At 41.4% G+C, this 19,958-nt stretch overlaps 1 protein-coding gene across 1 annotated transcript; it reads left to right on the top strand.

The window, feature by feature from the left end:
- The first annotated feature begins 222 nt into the window (after positions 1 to 222).
- On the top strand, positions 223 to 5,471 carry LOC149984063 (uncharacterized). Its single transcript, XM_090232279.1, has 2 exons — positions 223 to 748; positions 1,666 to 5,471. Exons 1-2 carry the CDS (start codon positions 466 to 468, stop codon positions 2,478 to 2,480), a joined length of 1,098 nt encoding a protein of 365 aa, XP_090088405.1. The 5' UTR covers positions 223 to 465; the 3' UTR covers positions 2,481 to 5,471.
- Positions 5,472 to 19,958: the final 14,487 nt, after the last annotated feature.

Here is a 19,958-nt window from a genome sequence, read left to right as displayed (position 1 = left end):
CCCAATATGGGATGACTATTTTGGGGCGAAATAGTACATTTTTACACTATAATAAATGTTTCTGATGCCACATCGCCCGTTTTCAAAGGGAGTCGTTGGTTTTTAGGGGCAGTCGCTTTTTAACTTTTTGTCCTTAAGTTTTTTCTCAACTGTGATACCAACTCCAGTCAGCAGATGGCGATGTGCGTCTTTCAGGTGATTCTGCCACTGGGACGTATAATCTAGTGGACGGAACGCTTCTTCAACAACAACAGCTAGTCAGACACCTTGGTACCTTGCTAGGCAAAACAGCCGAAACATTGAAGTTATTTGGACTGTGTCGGTGTATAGCCACTGTGTAATTACCAGTATTATATTGTATCTACTTTTCATTTCATATTTAAGTTGTTGTTAGTCAGCTAATTTAGTTGGCTTGATAAATTAGCCTAGCACTACGCTAATGCTAGCTAGCTATTATCCCCTACCATGAGTTGCTCACTAAACTTCTCCCCTCCTGCTAAAGAACATGGAGTCTGCTGGACTGAGAAAGAAGCTCTGGGGCTGAACGTTTTCGTGAAAGAGGAGGATGTCACAGTAAAACAAGAAGTAGAGGGTGAGGCTGTTACCGTGAAAGAAGAAGAGAAAGAAGTTACAGTGAAAGAAGAGGAAGACGTGTTCAGAGTGAAAGAGGAGGAGGATGTTACAGTAAAAGAAGGGGAGAAAGAGGAGGATGTAGTTTTTGAAGTGAAGGAGGAGGAGGAGACAGAAGGTCAGATTAACACCAGTAAATACTAATGTTTAATAACGGGGCACAAACTCCGTTATAGTGGTTGAACTGATGTACACAAACGTGGTTTTAAAGCAGCTATGGTTTTTGTTTTTATACATTTTAAAGTGAAACATGAGATTCTGGTGTAATTCCGTTACCGTGGAATTGCCCAGTTTCTAACTATACTGAACAAAAACATAAACGCAACATGCAATAATTTAAAAGATATTACTGAGTTACAGTTCATAGAAGTCAATTGATATGAATTAATTAGGCCCTAATCTATGGATTAGTTGTTTTATTTCTTTACTTACCTACAAACACACACATACTTTTTTTCCTCCGCACTGTAAGTAAGCATTTCACTGTAAGGTCTACCTTCACCTGTTGTATTCGGCGCACGTGACAAATAAACTTTGATTTGATTTGAACTATAATAATAAGGTAGCATTTTATCTGTCAGGACAGTGTGTTATGTTATGTGTTATGGAGGCACTTTGTTGATTCTTGATGTTCACTGTTCATCATTACTATTGCATCTAAATGATTTATTTTAACACATTGGTTAAAAGACTCGGGCCACATTACTTCTTACTTCAATTTCTTGTTTTACCAACATTTCCAAGCTGCTCATTCATTTTCTTGTTGTAATTTTTGGTGTAATCATTCATGGCAAAAAAATATTGAGGCTGGTAAAAAATCACAGTGGAGTGTATTTTCTTGAATTTGCCTGCTACAGTGGCTGGTATATTCTTTCATCTGCCTGCTACAGTGGCTGGTATATTCTTTCATCTGCCTACCACACTGGCTAGTGGACCAAAATCAAACTAAAACAAGACTTAGAAGACATTTGTCAAAGTTTGTAAAAACATTTAAACATTCACTATATTAACTGTCTGACTTTGACGTTCACGCAGGAGAGAGACGGGACTATCGTGGATCCTCTGGGGAGCCTCAACAACATCATGATGCTGACGAGGCAGAGAAGAGTCTCTCCACATCAGGACACCTCAAGAAACACCATCAGAGACCCACAGGAAAGAAACCTCACTGCTGCTCTGACTGTGGGAAACGTTTCAAATCTTCATCAGAACTTAAAAAACACCAGAGAATTCACACAGGAGAGAAGCCTTATAGCTGTGATCAGTGTGGCAAGAGTTTTACTCAGTCAAGCCACCTGGTATCACACCAGAGAACACACACAGGAGAGAAGCCTTATGGCTGTGATCAGTGTGGCAAGGGTTTTACTCAGTCAACCAACCTGGTTTCACACCAGAGAACACACACAGGAGAGCAGCCATATAGCTGTGAGCAATGTGGGAAAAACTTTTCTCGGAGAGAACACCTTAAAGAGCACCAGAGAACACACACAGGAGAGAAACCTTATAGTTGTGATCAATGTGGGAAAAGCTTTTCTCAGATAGAACACCTTAAAGGACACCAGAGAACACACACAGGAGAGAAGCCTTATAGCTGTGATGTATGTGCAGATAGTTTTACTACATCAAGCCAGCTGGCAGTACACCAGCGAGTACACACAGGAGAGAAACCTTATAGCTGTAGTCAGTGTGGGAAGAGTTTTACTCAGTCAAACAGCCTGAAATCACACCAGAGAACACACACAGGAGATAAACCTTATAGCTGTGATCAATGTGACAAGAGATACTCTCATTCAAGTGGTCTGATTAAACATCAGAAAATACATGCAGGAGATCCACAGAGTGTAGAATGATCTCCAACACCAGACCTGGGTAGTAGAACACAGAGTGTAGAATAATCTCCAACACCAGACCTGGGTAGTAGAACACAGAGTGTGGAATGATATCCACCACCAGACCTGGGTAGTTGAACACAGAGTTTGGAATGATCTCCAACACCAGACCTGGGTAGTAGAACACAGAGTGTGGAATGATCTCCAACACCAAACCTCTATACATCAAATCACATTCTATTTGGCACACACACTTGTTTAGCAGATGTTATTGCGGGTGTAGCGAAACGCTTGTGTTTCTAGCTCCAACAGTCCAGTAATATCTAACAAGTAATATCTAACAATACACACAATCTAAAGGAAGGGAATTAAGAATATATAAATATTTGGACGAGTGATGTCAGAGCGACATAGACTGATACAGTAGAATAGAATACAGTATATACATATGAGATGAGTAATGCATAGACTAAGATACAGTAGAATAGGATAGAATACAGTATATACATATGAGATGAGTAATGAATAGACTAAGATACAGTAGAATAGAATAGAATACAGTATATACATATGAGATGAGTAATGCATAGACTAACACACAGTAGAATAGGATAGAATACAGTATATACATATGAGATAAGTAATGCAAAATATGTAAACATTATTAAAGTGGCCAGTGTTTCCAAGTCTATGTGTATAGGCAGTAGCCTCTAATGTGCTAGTGATGGCTATTTAACAGTATTTAACAGTCTGATGGCCTTGAGATAGAAGCTGTTTTTCAGTCTCTCTGTCCCAGCTTTGATGCACCTGTTCTGACCACACCTTCTGGATGATAACGGGGTGAACAGGCAATGGCTCGGGTGGTTGTTGTCCTTAATTATCTTTTTGGCCTTCCTGTGAAATCGGGTGCTGTAGATGTCCTGGAGGGCAGGTAGTTTGCCCCCGGTGATGCATTGGGCAGACCGCATCACTGGGGTAGTTGCAGGCTGTATCAGTTGCCGTACCAGGCGGTGATACAGCCTGACAGGATGCTCTCAATTGTGCATCTGTAAAAGTTTGTGAGGGTTTTAGGTGCCAAGCCAAATTTCTTCAGCCTCCTGAGGTTAAAGAGTCGCTGTTGCACCTTCTTCACCACGTTTCTGTGTGGGTGGACCATTTCAGTTTGTCCGTGATGTGTACGACGAGGAACTTTAAACTTTCAACCTTCTCCATTGCGTCCCATCAATGTGGATAGGGGGTGCTCCCTCTGCTGTTTCCTGAAGTCCACAATCATCTCCTTTGTTTTTTTGACGTTGGGCGAGAGGTTATTTTCCTGGCACCACACTCCCAGGGCCCTCACCTCCGCCCTGTGGGTTGTCTCATCATTGCTGGTAATCAGGCCTACTACTGTTGTGTCATCTGCAAACTTGATTATTGAGGCGTGCATGGCCATGCAGTCATGGGTGAACAGGAAGTACAGGAGGGGGCTCAGCACCCATCCTTGTGGGTATCAGCGACGTGGAGGTGTTTTTTCCTACCTTCACCACCTGGGGTGGCCCGTCAGGAAGTCCCAAGTTCAGACCCAGGGTCTCAAGCTTAATGAAGAGCTCGAAGGGTACTATGGTGTTGAATGCTGAGCTGTAGTCAATGAACAGCATTCTTACATAGGTATTCCTCTTGTCCAGATGGGATAGGGCAGTGCGATAGTGATTCTATCGTCTATGGATCTATTGAGGCGGTAAGCAAATTGAAGTGGGTCTAGGGTATCGGGTAAGGTAGACATACGGTGATATGATCCTTGACTAGTCTCTCAAAGCACTTCATGATGACGGAAGTGAGTGCTATAGGGCGATAGTGATTTAGTTCAGTTACCTTTGCTTTCCGGGCTCTAGAGTGGCGCAACAGTTTAAGGCACTGCATCTCAGTGCGAGATTTGTTACTACAGTCCCTGGTTTGAATCCAGGCTGAATCACATCTGGTCGTGATTGGGAGTCCCATAGGGCGGCGCACAATAAGCACAGCATCGTCCGGTTTTGGCCGGGGTATGCCGTCATTGTAAATAAGAATTTGTTCTTAACTGACTTCCCTAGTTAAATAAAGGTTAAATAAAAAAAGATTGGGTACAGGAACAATGGTGCACAAGGATGATGACTCATATGTCTAGAATCAGACGACGTAGAGAACAAGCTACCCCTTGTTTTCTCTGTTCCGTTTCCAAAAAGTGACTCAAAATGTGTATTTGAGAATGGTCTATCTGCTGACCGCAGACTGGGGGGCACGGCATGTAATGATTTTCGTGTAGTGATGATTTACTACACACCGTGCCCCCCAATAGTGCCTTGCGAGAGTTGGGTTGGCTACACCAAAGATTATGGATATACTGACAAGAAGTCTCTCCGCCCTGACAAGGGCAGTCGTTGTCCATAAAGCAGCACTGCGGGTTGTCTAGCTTCCGCCTATCCTTTCTTTGGATTGGTGGATACTTCTTATTATTGTAATCATGTTTTAATTTTTTTTTATGAGGGTTGTTTTCGTCAACCGCCTGTATTCAATGGGGAGTAGAGGTCGACCAATTATGATTTTTCAATGCCGATACCAATTAATCAGCCGATGAAAAAAATATATATATATTTGTAATAATGACAATTACAGCAATACTGTAGCGACCCGCACAGACAGCTGTGTGTTATGTGTTAGGCTAGTAGGTGGTTGTGTTGTACTTACCAGTACCCAGTGTTCGCGGGGTCCGACATGCCAATAAACCTGCTATCTGCCAATCACGGGAATGCCTGGAATGTTCTGATGCCCGGCATCTAGGTGGTTGGTGGAGTGGCGTGGAGGGGGGTTGGGCAGGGGGATGGAGCATTGGAAGTTAAGACCAGGTTTAGCCTTTGTTCTCTCTCTTACGTCTGGGCTTCACAAGAGAAGGTCACGATTAGCTTGTGGGTTATCTTTCATTTATTTGGCGTGGGCTACAGCCAAACAGTAGCCTGTGTAAAGTTGGTTTAATAAACCGGCAATTCATAAACTCAATCCTCTGTCTGGACAATGGTTCCTTTATGATCTAGTCAGGTCATTACAATACTGAATGAACACTTATTTTAACTTAATATAATACATCAATAAAATCAATTTAGCCTCAAATAAAATTTGGTTTAAATAATGCAAAAACAAAGTGTTGGAGAAGAAAGTAAAAGTGCAATATGTGCCATGTAAGAAAGCTAACGTTTAAGTTCCTTGCTCAGAACATGAGAACATATGAAAGCTGGTGGTTACTTTTAACATGAGTCTTCAATATTCCCAGGTAAGAAGTTTTAGGTTGTAGTTATTATAGGAATTATAGGACTATTTCTCTCTATACGATTTGTATTTCATATACCTTTGACTATTGGATGTTCTTACGTCCCTCTCCTCGCTCCTACCTGGACTCGAACCAGGAACACATCAACAACAGCCACCCTCGAAGCAGTGTTACCCATGCAGAGCAAGGGGAACAACTACTCCAAGTATCAGAGCGAGTGACGTTTGAAACGCTATTAGCGCGCACCACGCTAACTAGCTAGCCATTTCACATCGGTTACACCAGCCTAATCTCGGGAGTTGATAGGCTTGAAGTCATAAACAGCGCAATGCTTGGAGCATTGCGTAGAGCTGCTGGCAAAATGCACAAAAGTGCTGTTTGAATGATTGCTTACGAGCCTGCTGCTGCCTACCATCGCTCAGTCAGACTGCTCTATCAAATCATAGACTTAATTATAGCATAATAACACACGGAAATGCGAGCCTTAGGTCATTAAAATGGTCGAATCCAGAAACTATCATCTCGAAAACAAAATGTTTATTCTTTCAGTAAAAAACGGAACCGTTCTGTATTTTATCGAACGGGTGGCATCCCTAAGTCTAAATATTCCTGTTACATTGCACAACCTTCAATGTTATGTCATAATTATGTAAAATTCTGGCAAATTAGTTCGTAACGAGCCAGGCGGCCCAAACTGCTACATATACCCTGACTCTGCGTGCTATGAACGCAAGAGATGTGACACAATTTCACCTGGTTAATATTGCCTGCTAACCTGGATTTATTTTAGCTAAATATGCAGGTTTAAAAATATTGATTTTAAGAACGGCATTGATGTTTATGGTTAGGTACAGTCGTGCAACGATTGTGCTTTTTTCGCAAATGCGCTTTTGTTAAATCATCCTCCGTTTGGCAAAGTTGGCTGTCTTTGTTAGGAAGAAATAGTCTTCACACAGTTCGCAACGAGCCAGGCGGCCCAAACTGCTGCATATACCCTGACTCTGCAAGAGAAGTGACACAATTTCCCAAGTTTAAAGAAATTCATGTTAGCAGGCAATATTAACTAAATATGCAGGTTTAAAAAATGTATACAGTGGGGCAAAAAAGTATTTAGTCATATCTTTTATACTGATAACAAGTTCAAACAGGTGCCATTAATACAGGTAACGAGTGGAGGACAGAGGAGCCTCTTAAAGAAGAAGTTACAGGTCTGTGAGAGCCAGAAATCTTGCTTGTTTGTAGGTGACCAAATACTTATTTTCCACCATAATTTGCAAATAAATTCATTAAAACTCCTACAATGAGATTTTCTGGATTTTTTTTCTCATTTTGTCTGTCATAGTTGAAGTGTACCTATGATGAAAATTACAGGCCTCTCTCATCTTTTTAAATGGGAGAACTTGCACAATTGGTGGCTGACTAAATACTTTTTTGCCCCACTGTACTTGTGTAATGATTTTAAGAAAGGTATTGATGTTTATGATTCGGTACACGTTGGAGCAACGACAGTCCTTTTTCGCGAATGCGCACCGCATCGATTATATGCAACGCAGGACACGCTAAATAAACTAGTAATATCATCAACCATGTGTAGTTAACTAGTGATTATGATTGATTGATTGATTGTTTTTCATAAGATAAGTTTAATGCTAGCTAGCAACTTACCTTGGCTTCTTACTGCACTCGCATAACAGGCAGGCTTATCGTGGAGTGCAATGTAAGGCAGGTGGTTAGTGCGTTGGACTAGTTAACCGTAAGGTTGCAAGATTGAATCCCCGAGCTGACAAGGTAAAAATCTGTCGTTCTGCCCCCTGAACAAGGCAGTTAACCCACCGTTCCTAGGCCATCATTGAAAGTAAGAATGTGTTCTTAACTGACTTGCCTAGTTAAATAAAGGTGTGAAATATATATATATTTTTTAAATGGCCAAATCGGTGACCAAAAATACTGTTTTCCGATTGTTATGAAAACTTGAAATCGGCCCTAATTAATCGGCCATTCCGGTCCACCTCTAATGGAGAGAGATGCTAAGCTACTAGCCTCATGACATGAATATGCATGGCGATCTGGAGACAACTCCTATAGTGTTGTTTTTTACACACCATTCTAAACAGTCCCCTGGTAGAGGTTCATATCTGACAGAGATGAACACACCGTTTTATACAGTCCACCTGATAGAGGTTCATATCTGACAGAGATGAACACACCGTTCTATACAGTCCACCTGATAGAGGTTCATATCTGACAGATGAAAATCTCTGTTAGAAATTTAGAAAGAGGGGGAGTCTAAAGCTGCAACAACTAGGATTGTGCCTTTGGCTTCTGGACAACAAAATAAAGTTGATATGAAAACCAATAGAACAGGAGAGAAATGACATAGTGGTGGATCTAATAGAACAGGAGAGAAATGGCATAGTGGTGGGTCCAATAGAACAGGAGAGAAATTACATAGTGGTGGGTCTAATAGAACAGGAGAGAAATGGCATAGTGGTGGGTCCAATAGAACAGGAGAGAAATGGCATAGTGGTGGGTCCAATAGAACAGGAGAGAAATGGCATAGTGGTGGGTCCAATAGAACAGGAGAGAAATGGCATAGTGGTGGGTCCAATAGAACAGGAGAGAAATGGCATAGTGGTGGGTCCAATAGAACAGGAGAGAAATGGCATAGTGGTGGGTCCAATACGGAAGTAAATTAAATTAAATTTGCCCAAATGAGGAATCTGGGATAATTAGCGTCTTTAAAAAAAAAATGCTGTGTATGGTTTCAAATCAACAGCTTGTAGGCTTATACCTATTTGGGCAGTGTGTGTGGCATTAGGCCTGGCTGATTATTGAGTTGTGGCTGTCAGTGAAAAGCAGCTCAAATATGTGTGAAGATAATGTCTCTTGAATATAATTTAAAATGTTGAGTCAAGAAGAAGGGGAGGGTTGTCTGGTGAAGATATAGGTGAGTCTCTCTTCAGAATGTCCTCCGCTGGCTTCCACCAATTCTTGCTCCTTCATTGTTTCATTGTGTGAATTGATTACCTTTAGATTGAGTTTATTATATCAATTCCCCATTACAAATGTCACCAGTAGTAAATGTACCGTTACTTCCTGTCATTTGGTTACATTCATTTCTGCTAATGCCTGTATTAATTACAGTCATTTACCGTTGTCATTCTCGGAGTGGAAACGTTATCTGTTCAAAACCTGCTACACTTGTGAGAAACCAGTTTTGGTTTATTTTAGAGCCATCATTTACAACATTTGTCAATTTTTTCATTGTCTTTGTTTGGAGTGCTTCATGTGAGCAATGATCATGTCTGGTTTCTCTGTCGTGATAATGTGGAGGAGCCCACCTGAGCATAGAACTACTTGGCCTGCTGCGTGGAAATGTAGGAAAGTGTTTTTTTAACATCCATTGTGACGTTCCCTGGCAAGAAAGCTGGCAAACGCCACAGGATTTACAGTGAGCCACAACATCCTGTTTCAGACGTCTCGTTGACCCCCAGATGACCTGCCATAATACCATCGTGAGCCACAACATCCTGTTTCAGACGTCTTGTTGACCCAAAGATGGCCTGCCATACTACCATCGTGAGCCACAACATCCTGTTTCAGACGTCTTGTTGACCCCAAGATGGCCTGCCATACTACCATCGTGAGCCACAACATCCTGTTTCGGACATCTTGTTGACCCCAAGATGGCCTGCCATACTACCATCGTGAGCCACAACATCCTGTTTCGGACGTCTTGTTGACCCCAAGATGGCCTGCCATACTACCATCGTGAGCCACAACATCCTGTTTTGGACGTCTTATTGACCCCAAGATTACCTGCCATACTACCATCATGAGCCAACCTCAGTATCTCTTGTCGAAGCGCAACTGGAACAACAATTTGAGATAAACTGGGCCAATCATCTTGCCCAGAAGTGGCGAGAGAACACCATTTCCTCGTTAGGACGCCATTTCCTTGTTAGGACGCTATTTCCTCGTTAGAACTCCATTTCCTCGTTAGAACGCCATTTCCTCGTTAGAACGCATTTCCTCGTTAGGACGCCATTTCCTCGTTAGGACGCCATTTCCTCGTTAGGACGCCATTTCCTCGTTAGGACGCCATTTCCTCGTTAGGACGCCATTTCCTCATTAGGACGCCATTTCCTCGTTAGAACACCATTTCCTCGTTAGAACACCATTTCCTCGTTAGAACACCATTTCCTCGTTAGGATGCCATTTCCTCGTTAGAACACCATTTCCTCGTTAGAACACCATTTCCTCGTTAGAACAACATCTCTTTCAAAATTACCAACAAAAACTTAATTAAACTCCTCCTCTGGATGTATCTCAGCAAAAAGAGGCTAGAGGGAAACATCTTTACTCTGTTCAGCAATCTGCTGCTTCCTAGTAACATCTTTACTCTGTTCATCAAATAGCTGCTTCCTAGAAACATTTTTACTCTGTTCATCAATCGGCTGCTTCCTAGACATCCAAGTGTCAACTGTAGGGATCCTCTCTTCATTCAGAGGTTCTACAAACTCTCACCTTTGGGTTTTTAAAGGAGAGGTCAACTCAGGAGGTTTCCCGAAATCAGGATCACCCATAAATGTCTCAGACAGACCATGGTGGGGTTGCAGACATCCTCAACTCTTGCCCCCGGCGACTTTCTTAGACATAGCACGTGTAACGGCACATGCTGGGAACACTGTAGGGTACTTTTCTGATAACCCATCAGGTTCCTCAATTCTGGGTTCCTTACAAACGACATGATTTGGCACAACGTTCCCTTCAGCCAAATCATTTCCCAATATGAATGAGACCCCCTTCACTGGTAGGCTAGGCCTCACTCCAATGACAACGGAATGAGACATAAGATCAGATTCGAGTTCCACATTATAAAAAGAAACTTCCATGCAACCCATCTCCATTCCATGCCACACACTGTAACCAGTTGCTGAAGTGTCAAAGGCAAAACACCCTCCAACATGAAGGGCTTCCACAGTATAGTACTGTAGAAACACCCTCCAACATGAAGGGCTTCCCCAGTGTAGTACTGTAGAAACACCCTCCAACATGAAGGGCTTCCCCAGTATAGTACTGTAGAAACATCCTCCAACATGAAGGGCTTCCCCAATTAACTTCTGGGCCACATCCTGATTGATGGCAGCCCATTCTTGCATAATCAATACTTGGAGTTTGTTTGAATTTGTGTGTTTTTGTTTGTCCACCTGCCTCTTGAGGATTGACCACAAGTTCTCAATGGAATTAAGGTCTGGGGAGTTTCCTGGCCATGGACCCAAAATGTCAATGTTTTGTTCCCCAAGCAACTTGGTTTTCACTTTTGCCTTATGGCAAGGTGCTCCATCATGCTGGAAAAGGCATTGTCCATCACCAAACTGCTCCTGGATGGTTGGGAGAAGTTGCTCTTGGAGGATGTGTTGATACCATTCTTTATTCATGGCTGTGTTCTTAGGCAAAATTGTGAGTGAGCCCACTCCCTTGGCTGAGAAGCAACCCCACACATGAATGGTCGTGGAGAGAAGGGGCTTCTTTGCTGCCCTTCTTGACACCGGGCCATCCTCCAAAAGTCTTTGCCTCACTGTGCGTGCAGATGCACTCACACCTGCCTGCTGCCATTCCTGAGCAAGCTCTGTACTGGTGGTGCCCCGATCCCGCAGCTGAATCAACTTTAGGAGACGGTCCTGGCGCTTGCTGGTCTTTCTTGGGCGCCCAGAAGCCTTCTTCACAACAATTGAACCTCTCTCCTTGAAGTTCTTGATGATCCGATAAATGGTTGATTTAGGTGCAATCTTACCGGCAGCAATATCCTTGCATGTGAAGCCCTTTTTTTGTGCGAAGCAATGATGACGGCACGTGTTTGCCGGTAACCATGGATGACAGAGGAAGAACAAAGATTCCAAGCACCACCCTCCTTTTGAAGCTTCCAGTCTGTTATTCGAACTCAATCAGCATGACAGAGTGATCTCCAGCCTTGTCCTCGTCAACACTCACACCTGTGTTAACGAGAGAATCACTGACATGATGTCAGCTGGTTCTTTTGTGGCAGGGTTGAAATGCAGTAGAAATGTTTTTTTGGGGGATTCAGTTAATTTGCATGGCGAAGAGGGACTTTTCAATTAATTGCAATTCATTTGATCACTCTTCATAACATTCTGTAGTATATGCAATTTGCCATCATACAAACTGAGGCAGGAGACTTTGTGAAAATTAAAAGTTGTGTCATTCTCAAATCTTTTGGCCACGACTGTACACACAAAACCTCCATAATAAAAAAGCTAAAATAGGTTTGTAGAAAACATGTCACATTTATTAAAAAGAAAAAACAGGACCACAGAGTGAAGGAAAAGCAGACAACAAGTGCTCAGCATATGTGGGAACTCCTTCAAGACTGTTTGAAAAGCATTCCAGGTGAAGCTGGTTGAGACACTGCCTAGAGTGTGCAAAGCTGTCATCAAGGCAAAGGGTGGCTACTTTGAAGAATCTAAAATATATTTAGATTTGTTTACTACTTTTTTGGTTACTACATGATTCCATATGTGTTATTTCATAGTTGTCATGTCTTCGCTATTATTCTACAATGTAGAAAATAGTCAAACATAAAGACAAACCCATGAATGAGTAAGTGTGTCCAAACCTTTAACTGGTACTGTATATCTCATGAATGTTTTTACATTCAGTTTCAAAAAGTCACTTTTTTACTACTTCTTCCATAGTCAAACATGTAAGGAAAGCTTCTTTTTTGTATTTAAAAGGGATGCTGTCAAAAATGTTTTGAATTCAAATGGATTTACCCAGTCTACAAAGCACTACAGCCACTCTGTGATGACCAGTTCTGCTCTTTTATTGAGGGATCTAGTCTAGATTAAACCTCATAGGAAGACAGTTTTATCATTTGGAGGTTTCATTTAGGTCTCTGTATAACTAGATACTGTTTGTCTTTGACAGGAGAAAGAGCAGACTCTCACTATGACAGCAGGAAGAGTCCTTCAGGGGACCAGACCCGGGAACCAGACCCAGAAACTCCCAAACCAGAGAGACAACACCACTGCTCCCACTGTGAAAATAGTTTTCGCTGGTTAGGGAACCTAAAACGCCATGAGAGGACACACACAGGAGAAAAGCCTTTCCAATGTTCCCAGTTTGGAGACAGTTTTATTCAGTTAGGAAGCCTGAAGGAGCATGAGTGGACGCACACAGGAGAAAAGCCTTATCACTGCTCCCAGTGTTAAAATAGGTTTTTACGAGTAGGGGACCTAAAAGCTCATGAGAGTACACACACAGGATTAAAGCCTTTCCAATGTTCCCAGTGTGGAAAGAGTTTTACCCTGTTAGCTAATCTGAAAAGGCATGAGAGAATACACACAGGAGAAAAGCCTTACCACTGATTCCAGTGTGAAAAGAGATTTTCCCGATCAGTGGACCTAAAAGCTCATGAGTGGACACACACAGGAGAAGAACCTTTCCATTGTTTCCAGTGTAGAAAGCATTTTACTGTGTTAGCTAACCTGAAAAGGCATGAGAGAATACATACAGGAGAAAAGCCTCATCACTGTTCCCACTGTGGAATGAGTTTTATTCAGTCAAGGAGCCTGAAGGAGCATGAGTGGACACACACAGGACAAAAGCCTTTCCAATGTTCCCAGTGTGGAAAGAGTTTTATTGTGTTAGGTAACCTAAAAAGACATGAGAGAATACACACAGGAGAAAAGCCTTTCCAATGTTCCCAGTGTGGAAAAAGTTTTATTGGTTGGTTTAAATGCGGAAGATACCCTTCAGTTGAATGCATTCAGTTGTACAACTGACTAAGTATCTCTCTTTCCCATTCCCTATTATAGAGCTCTGCTCAGCCTATAAACATGAAAGCAAGGTTAGATTTTATGTTGTACATTGTAATTATAATGGCAGCCACCAAGTTATGAAAATTATGGTATGTTCTGAAAAATGACTTAAGGTTTTTGAGGATTCTAGCCTCGCAGGAAGACAGTTTTATTTTATGGAGGTTTAATTCAGTTCTCTTTTTTAGTATTTAACTAAATACCCTGTCTTTGGTAGGACAGGGACCAGACTTATCACTGTTCCCACTGTGCAATGAGTTCTATTCAGTTAGGGAGCCGGAACGAGCATGATTGGACACACACAGGAGAAAAGCCTTACCACTGCTCCCAGCGTTAAAAACTGATTTAAACGAGTAGGGGACCTTAAAGCTCATGAGAGATGACACACAGGAGAAAAGGCTTTCCAATGCTCCCAGTGTGGAAAGAGTTTTATCTGGTTAAGGAGCCTGAAGGAGCATGAGAGAATACACACTGAATAAGCCCTGTCACTGCTCTTTCTCTGTGTGGAAGGGCATTTTCCTAGTCAGAGAACCTGAAATCACATGAGAGAATAGAAAGGCTATATTCTGACTTATATTTTTGACTGAGAATTTGTGTTTTTGTTTTGTGCCACATTAAATCATATTGTTTATGATTATACCTGTCTATATAAGGTCCCACAGTTGGAAATGCACGTCAGAGCAAACAGCAAGCAATGAGGTCGAAGAAATTGTCCATAGAGCTCAGAGACAGGATTGTGTCGAGGCACAGATCTGGGGAAGGGTTACCAAAAAATGGCTGCAGAATTTAAGTTCCCCAAGAACACAGTGGCCGCCATCATTCTTAAATGGAAGTTTGGAACCACCAAGACTCTTCCTAGAGCTGGCCGCCCGGCCAAACTGAGCAATCGGAGGAGAAGGACCTTGGTCAGGGAGGTGACCAAGAACCCGATGTTCACTCTGACAGAGTTCCAGAGTTCCTCTGTGGAGATGGGAGAACCTTCCAGAAGGGCAATCATCTCTGCAGCACTCCACCAATCAGGCCTTTATGGTAGAATGGCCAGATGGAAGCCACTCCTCAGTAAAAGGCACATGACAGCCCACTTGGAGTTTGCCAAAAGGCACCTAAAGACTCTCAGACCATGAGAAACAAGATTCTGTGGTCTGATGAAACCAAGATTGAACTCTTTGGCCTGACTGCCAAGCGGCTAGCCTGGCGTAAAGCGTGGTGGTGGCAGCATCACGGCAGGGACTGGGAGACGAGTCAGGATCGAGGGAAAGATGAACAGAGTGCAGAAAGATCCTTGATGAAAACCTGCTACAGAGAGCTCAGGACCTCAGACTGGGTTGAAGCTTCACCTACCAAAGGGACAATGACCCTAAGCCCACAGCCAAGACAACACAGGAGTTGCTTCGGGAGAAGTCTCTGAATAACCTTGAGTGGCCCAGCCAGAGCCCGGACTAGAACACGATCGGAGACCTGATAATAGCTGTGCAGCGACGCTCCCCTTCCAACCTGACAAAGCTTGAGAGGATCTGCAGAGAAGAATGGGAGAAACTCCCCAAATACAGGTGTGCCAAGCTTGTAGCGTCATACTCCAGAAGACTCGAGGATGTTATCGCTGCCAAAGGTGTTTCAACAAAATACGTAGTAAACGTGTGAATACTTATGTAGATTTTTCAGTTTATTTTAATAAATTAGCAAAAAAAATCAAAAAATGTGTTTTTGGTTTGTCATTATGGGGTATTGTGTGTAGATGGAGTTTTTAAAAAGTGTTTTAATCCATTTTAGAATAAGGCTGTAACGTAACAAAACGCACTGTGTTGTTACACATGTAGGAGCAGTATAGACATAGTCTGTCCATTTTATATACACTTGTTCTTGTTAACAAACTATAGTTTTGGCAAGTCTGTTAGGACATCTACTTCGTGCGTGACACAAGTAATTTTTAAAACAATTGTTTACAGATAGATTATTTCACTTATAATTCACTGTATCACAATTACAGGGGATCAGAAGTTTACATACACAAAGTTGACTGTGCCTTTAAACAGCTTGGGAAATTCCAGAAAATTATGTAATGGCTTTAGAAGCTTTTGAGAGATTAATTGACATCATTTGAGTCCATTGGAGGTGTACCTGTGGATGTATTTGGATGTATTTGAAGGCTTACCTTCAAACTCAGTGCCTCTTTGCTTGACATCATGGGAAAATCAAAAGAAATCAGTCAAGACCTCAGAAAGAAATGGTAGACCTCCACAAGTGTGGTTCATCCTTGGGAGCAATTTCCTACTGTATTATAATATAATAATAATATAAATGATATATAGTCCAGTGTATATACCGTGTTATGGGTCCTACAGTAGGTCTATGTTGTTGTTAGGTGAAGTTATGGGTCCTACAGTAGGTCTATGTTATTGTTAGGTGAAGTGATGGGTCCTACAGTAGGTCTATGTTGTTGGGTGAAGTTTTGGGCCAATTTGGCATACACTTGGTGTACAATCCATCAGTTTCAGGCTGATGGAAAAGATAGCCAAAGAGCATTTTACTGGTTGAAGTGTTTTTTTAGTGAATTATTGTCAATACATATTTACAAAGGGGTGTACATTTGGTGGTGATATTTTATATTTACAATTCATGTAACATTTAGTCATAATTATTATTTATCCAACAAACTGACATTTTTGGGGTACAATTATATTGACATTGGTGCCCTGCTTTAATAATTTCAGGGTTCATTCTCAGATGTGCCAACCCAAATGTACTAGAGCATGACATTGGGACTGGGCCCCGATCCAGTAACATGCCTATCGAGTGAACCCTGAAAATAGACAACATGCCTATTGAGTGAACCCTAAAAGGAGAGAGAAGCTCTGCAGTGAGGTGGAAAATTATTACGGATATTGTAGGAGTTTCCTCTTGAAATCAGTCATGTCTGTGGTAAGGTTGCTGATTGTCTCAAGGGTGGGCAGTCAAAAATATTTGTGTTTTGCGCTTAGCCAGTGCGTTGCCATGGATCACAATTTATTGGAGATGAGTTTTGTTTGGGCTCGTTCCAAGGGGACGAGAGTTCTAGAAGCTAGTGAGGTTTTTCAAAAAATAAGAAAAATATATATATTTAGAAATGTTTTTTTTCCTGTCTTCAATTGTTCACAGCCAGTAGACACCATGTTTATGTTGGTGAATCATTGTAGTTGATTATGTTTATATTGGTTAGTTCTAGAAGCTAGTGAGTTTTAGGAAGACGAGAGTTCTAGAAGCTAGTGAGTTTTAGGAAGACGAGTTCTAGAAGCTATTGAGTTTTAGGAGTCTATAGAAATGATAGGATTGTATATTATTATTCAGAAATATTTTTTTTCTTGTTTTTAATTGTTGACAGCCAGTAGACACCATGTTCATATTGGTGAAGCATTGTAGTTGATTATAATATGAAATGGAAGTTGTTTTCTGTTGGTGGTGAGCAAACTTGTCCATCAAAAATATAGGATATATTTGTTGTCTTAAAGGGGAAGGTTTTACAGGCTTTGGTTTTTCCATGTATATTTTGAGGTTTGATTTTAGAACGTAGGAAAGGGGGATACCTAGTCAGTTGTACAACTGAATGCATTAATCTGAAATGTGTCTTCAGTGCACCGATTGGTCGATTGGTGTCACCTCATTAGTCAGTATGTGTTACACCTGTGCTGGCTTGTCCATCTCGTTAGTGGGAAGGTGTTTCATCTGAGCTAGTCCAGTTGTCTTGATAGATGTGGAGAGTCAACACCTTTAGTTGTGCCACTTCCTGTCTTTAAGTTTGGTGTGGGTTTTTCTTTTGTTTGCCTCTTCTTGGGCAGATTTAGTGGGTCTCATGATGGGTGTCTTTTATGTCCCAGTTGTTGTTACTAGTCAACTTTCAGTGGACACTGAGAGCAAAACTGAAATAATGTTTTAATACTTTTATTGCATCAAATGGTTGTTTTATGCAACAGAATAGAGGGTTCTTAGAACTATTGTGTCTGTGTGTTCTACTGAGGATGGGCCTATGGGAGATAACACTGACAATGTCTTTTGGGTGATAAAACCTAAAGAGACCACATTCCAGAGGATGAGTTAATGTTTCTGTTCTATATGGTACCAGGGAGAGATGACCCCAGGGCCAGACCCTGGTCTCTACACAGAGTACTGTTTTTACAGCAGATACTGTCTGCTGAGAGTTTTAAGTATCTTTAATACAAATCTTAACCTTGTGACCTGTTCTATACATCTGTTGTTCGTCATGTAGGTTGAAAGGGGTGTATCTTGGCTATAAAAGACCTTTGTACTTTTTTCCCGTGGGTCGACCAGCCATCATTATCGTAGCACACTCAATTGATTCACTTTACATGTGTTCGTTGTATGGACCTGCTCCCTTATTAATAAGTGAATAAAGATTTAGTTTAAGAATAACTCTGACTTGTGTGATAAGTTTGTCTCTTCTCATTTGATATAAAAACAATTAACCACCACATTTGGCGACAGGGATGTGAATTTTCACTTGGTGACGGCTCCTGACGACCTGGGTAAATCGTGCACGAGGGATCCCTCTAACTTGGAATCTCAGGGAGACCACACTTCGGGAAAGGAGCAGATGGACCCACCTTTGATCTGAGAGGCAGTGAGCCGAGTGGATACCACATCTCAAACACAGTTTTTTTTTAAAGAGGTGAGCGAAACACGCAAAGTGGAGTTTTTAGAAAAGCTTTGTAGGCTCTGAGTGTTTTTTCTTTAGTACCTTGGAGGTGTAAACAGGGCTGAGTCAGCTATCTGTGTGAACTGGATGAAAACTAGAATCTGTGTTTACTATTTAAGACTATTTATGATATAGTATAAGCTAGTAAGGTGGACCTGTAATTATTTTAAACATGTAATTGTTTTAAACCTGTTATTGTTTTAAACCTGTACCCCATTTTAGAAGTATTGAAAGATGTAAATGTATGAGTTGCATTATCCGAGGAACTAACCATGAGATAGAAATGAGAAAATACTCCTGCATGTTAAAATATTGTTGAAAAACAACTAATTGATTAGTTATGTTTGGGAATAGCATTGTTTGACTGTGATATGAGAGCTGTGTGACTGATATGAGAGTTGTGGAAATGAATCTTAATCTGACATTTGGATAGTAACATATAGAAATATGCTTAATCAGATGATTGAAATTTGGATAATAAGCGGGATGATATTTTAGAAAGCAGCGGAAGGTCTATAGTTCCTGGGAGGCTTGATTTTGCTGTGGTCTCTGGGAGGTTAGAGAACTGTTGGGGAACCCATGGTCATTGTCCGGGAAACAAAGGTTATTTTTTGTTCTGCTGGGAGTTTGGAGAGCTTCTTCGTAGCTATGGAGAGTCCTTGAAAAAGCAAATGGAATGGTTTTCGTGAGTACTTGAGAATTTCTTACGTTTTATATGGATTCTGTGAATATTTGAAAATATGATCAATTGTATGTGTGTATAATCGATTAATAGAGATTTGATGAAGTAATACTGGGAATATAATTATATACAATTTAAACAACCCATATGTAGACAAACGTAGGTTTTGAGTTGGTTTCTTTAATGGATCATTTGATAAAGATGAGGTAGCATTATTAGACTGTCGACAAAGTCTGGGCAGTTGTCTCAGAAACTGATGGGAATGTGTAGACTTTAGGGTAAGTTATCCAAACGATGTAACTATAAAACGCTTATTGGATTTTCTCCGTCCGGGTACTACATTTGAAATAAAACTGCCCCTATAAGGTTCTTCCCAGTATGAGAGGAGTTGCAAGATTTATTGAATAAACCTTTTTCCATAAAGTTAGAGTGAACCAAGGTGGCTGACTAGCTGTTGATGTTGAAGAAGCGTCCCGTCCACTAGATTATACGTCACAGTGGCAGAATCACCTGAAAGACGCACATCGCCATCTGCTGACTGGAGTTGGTATCGCAGTTGAGAAAATACTTTCAGACAAAAAGCTAAAAAGCCACTAAAAGCCATCGACTCCCTTTGAAAACGGGCGATGTGGCATAAGAAACATTTATTATAGTGTAAAAATGTACTACAAAGTGTAGCTAAATTGAATAACTTTAGTCATACCCACTCAGCACGTGACGTCCAAGGACGTTAAATTATGGGCAGGTCTGTCTGTTGTGGCCGCTATTTCGCCCCAAAATAGTCATCCCATATTGGGCTGTGTATAACTATGTAAATGTCTCTCGGACAAGGTCACTTTTATCAATATACCCTCTAAAAAGTAAAGATTCCTGGAGTATCCTTTAGGGGTTCTTCAAATTGAAACTGTGGGGGAACCCCTAAAAGTTATTTGAAGAACCTTTTGTGGGAACCCCTTATCATGGTTCCTCTAAGAACCTTTTGGGTATTTTTTTAAACTCCCTGTCCACCCTC

Source organism: Oncorhynchus mykiss, chromosome 4 (genome assembly GCF_057628025.1).
Source record: "Oncorhynchus mykiss isolate SJ-2025 chromosome 4, ASM5762802v1, whole genome shotgun sequence".
In the NCBI taxonomy this organism is placed as follows: Eukaryota; Metazoa; Chordata; class Actinopteri; order Salmoniformes; family Salmonidae; genus Oncorhynchus; species Oncorhynchus mykiss.
Note: the sequence above shows the minus strand (reverse complement) of the source record. Positions and strands in the feature narration are given on the sequence as shown.

What these genes read in the sequence shown, in the direction of transcription:
- LOC149984063 (XM_090232279.1), top strand. Translation starts at nt 466, where the DNA reads ATGAGTTGCTCACTAAACTTCTCCCCTCCTGCTAAAGAACATGGAGTC. An exon ending in GGAGGAGGAGGAGACAGAAG is followed by an intron (nt 749 to 1,665) that starts GTCAGATTAACA and finishes ACGTTCACGCAG; the next exon opens with GAGAGAGACGGGACTATCGT.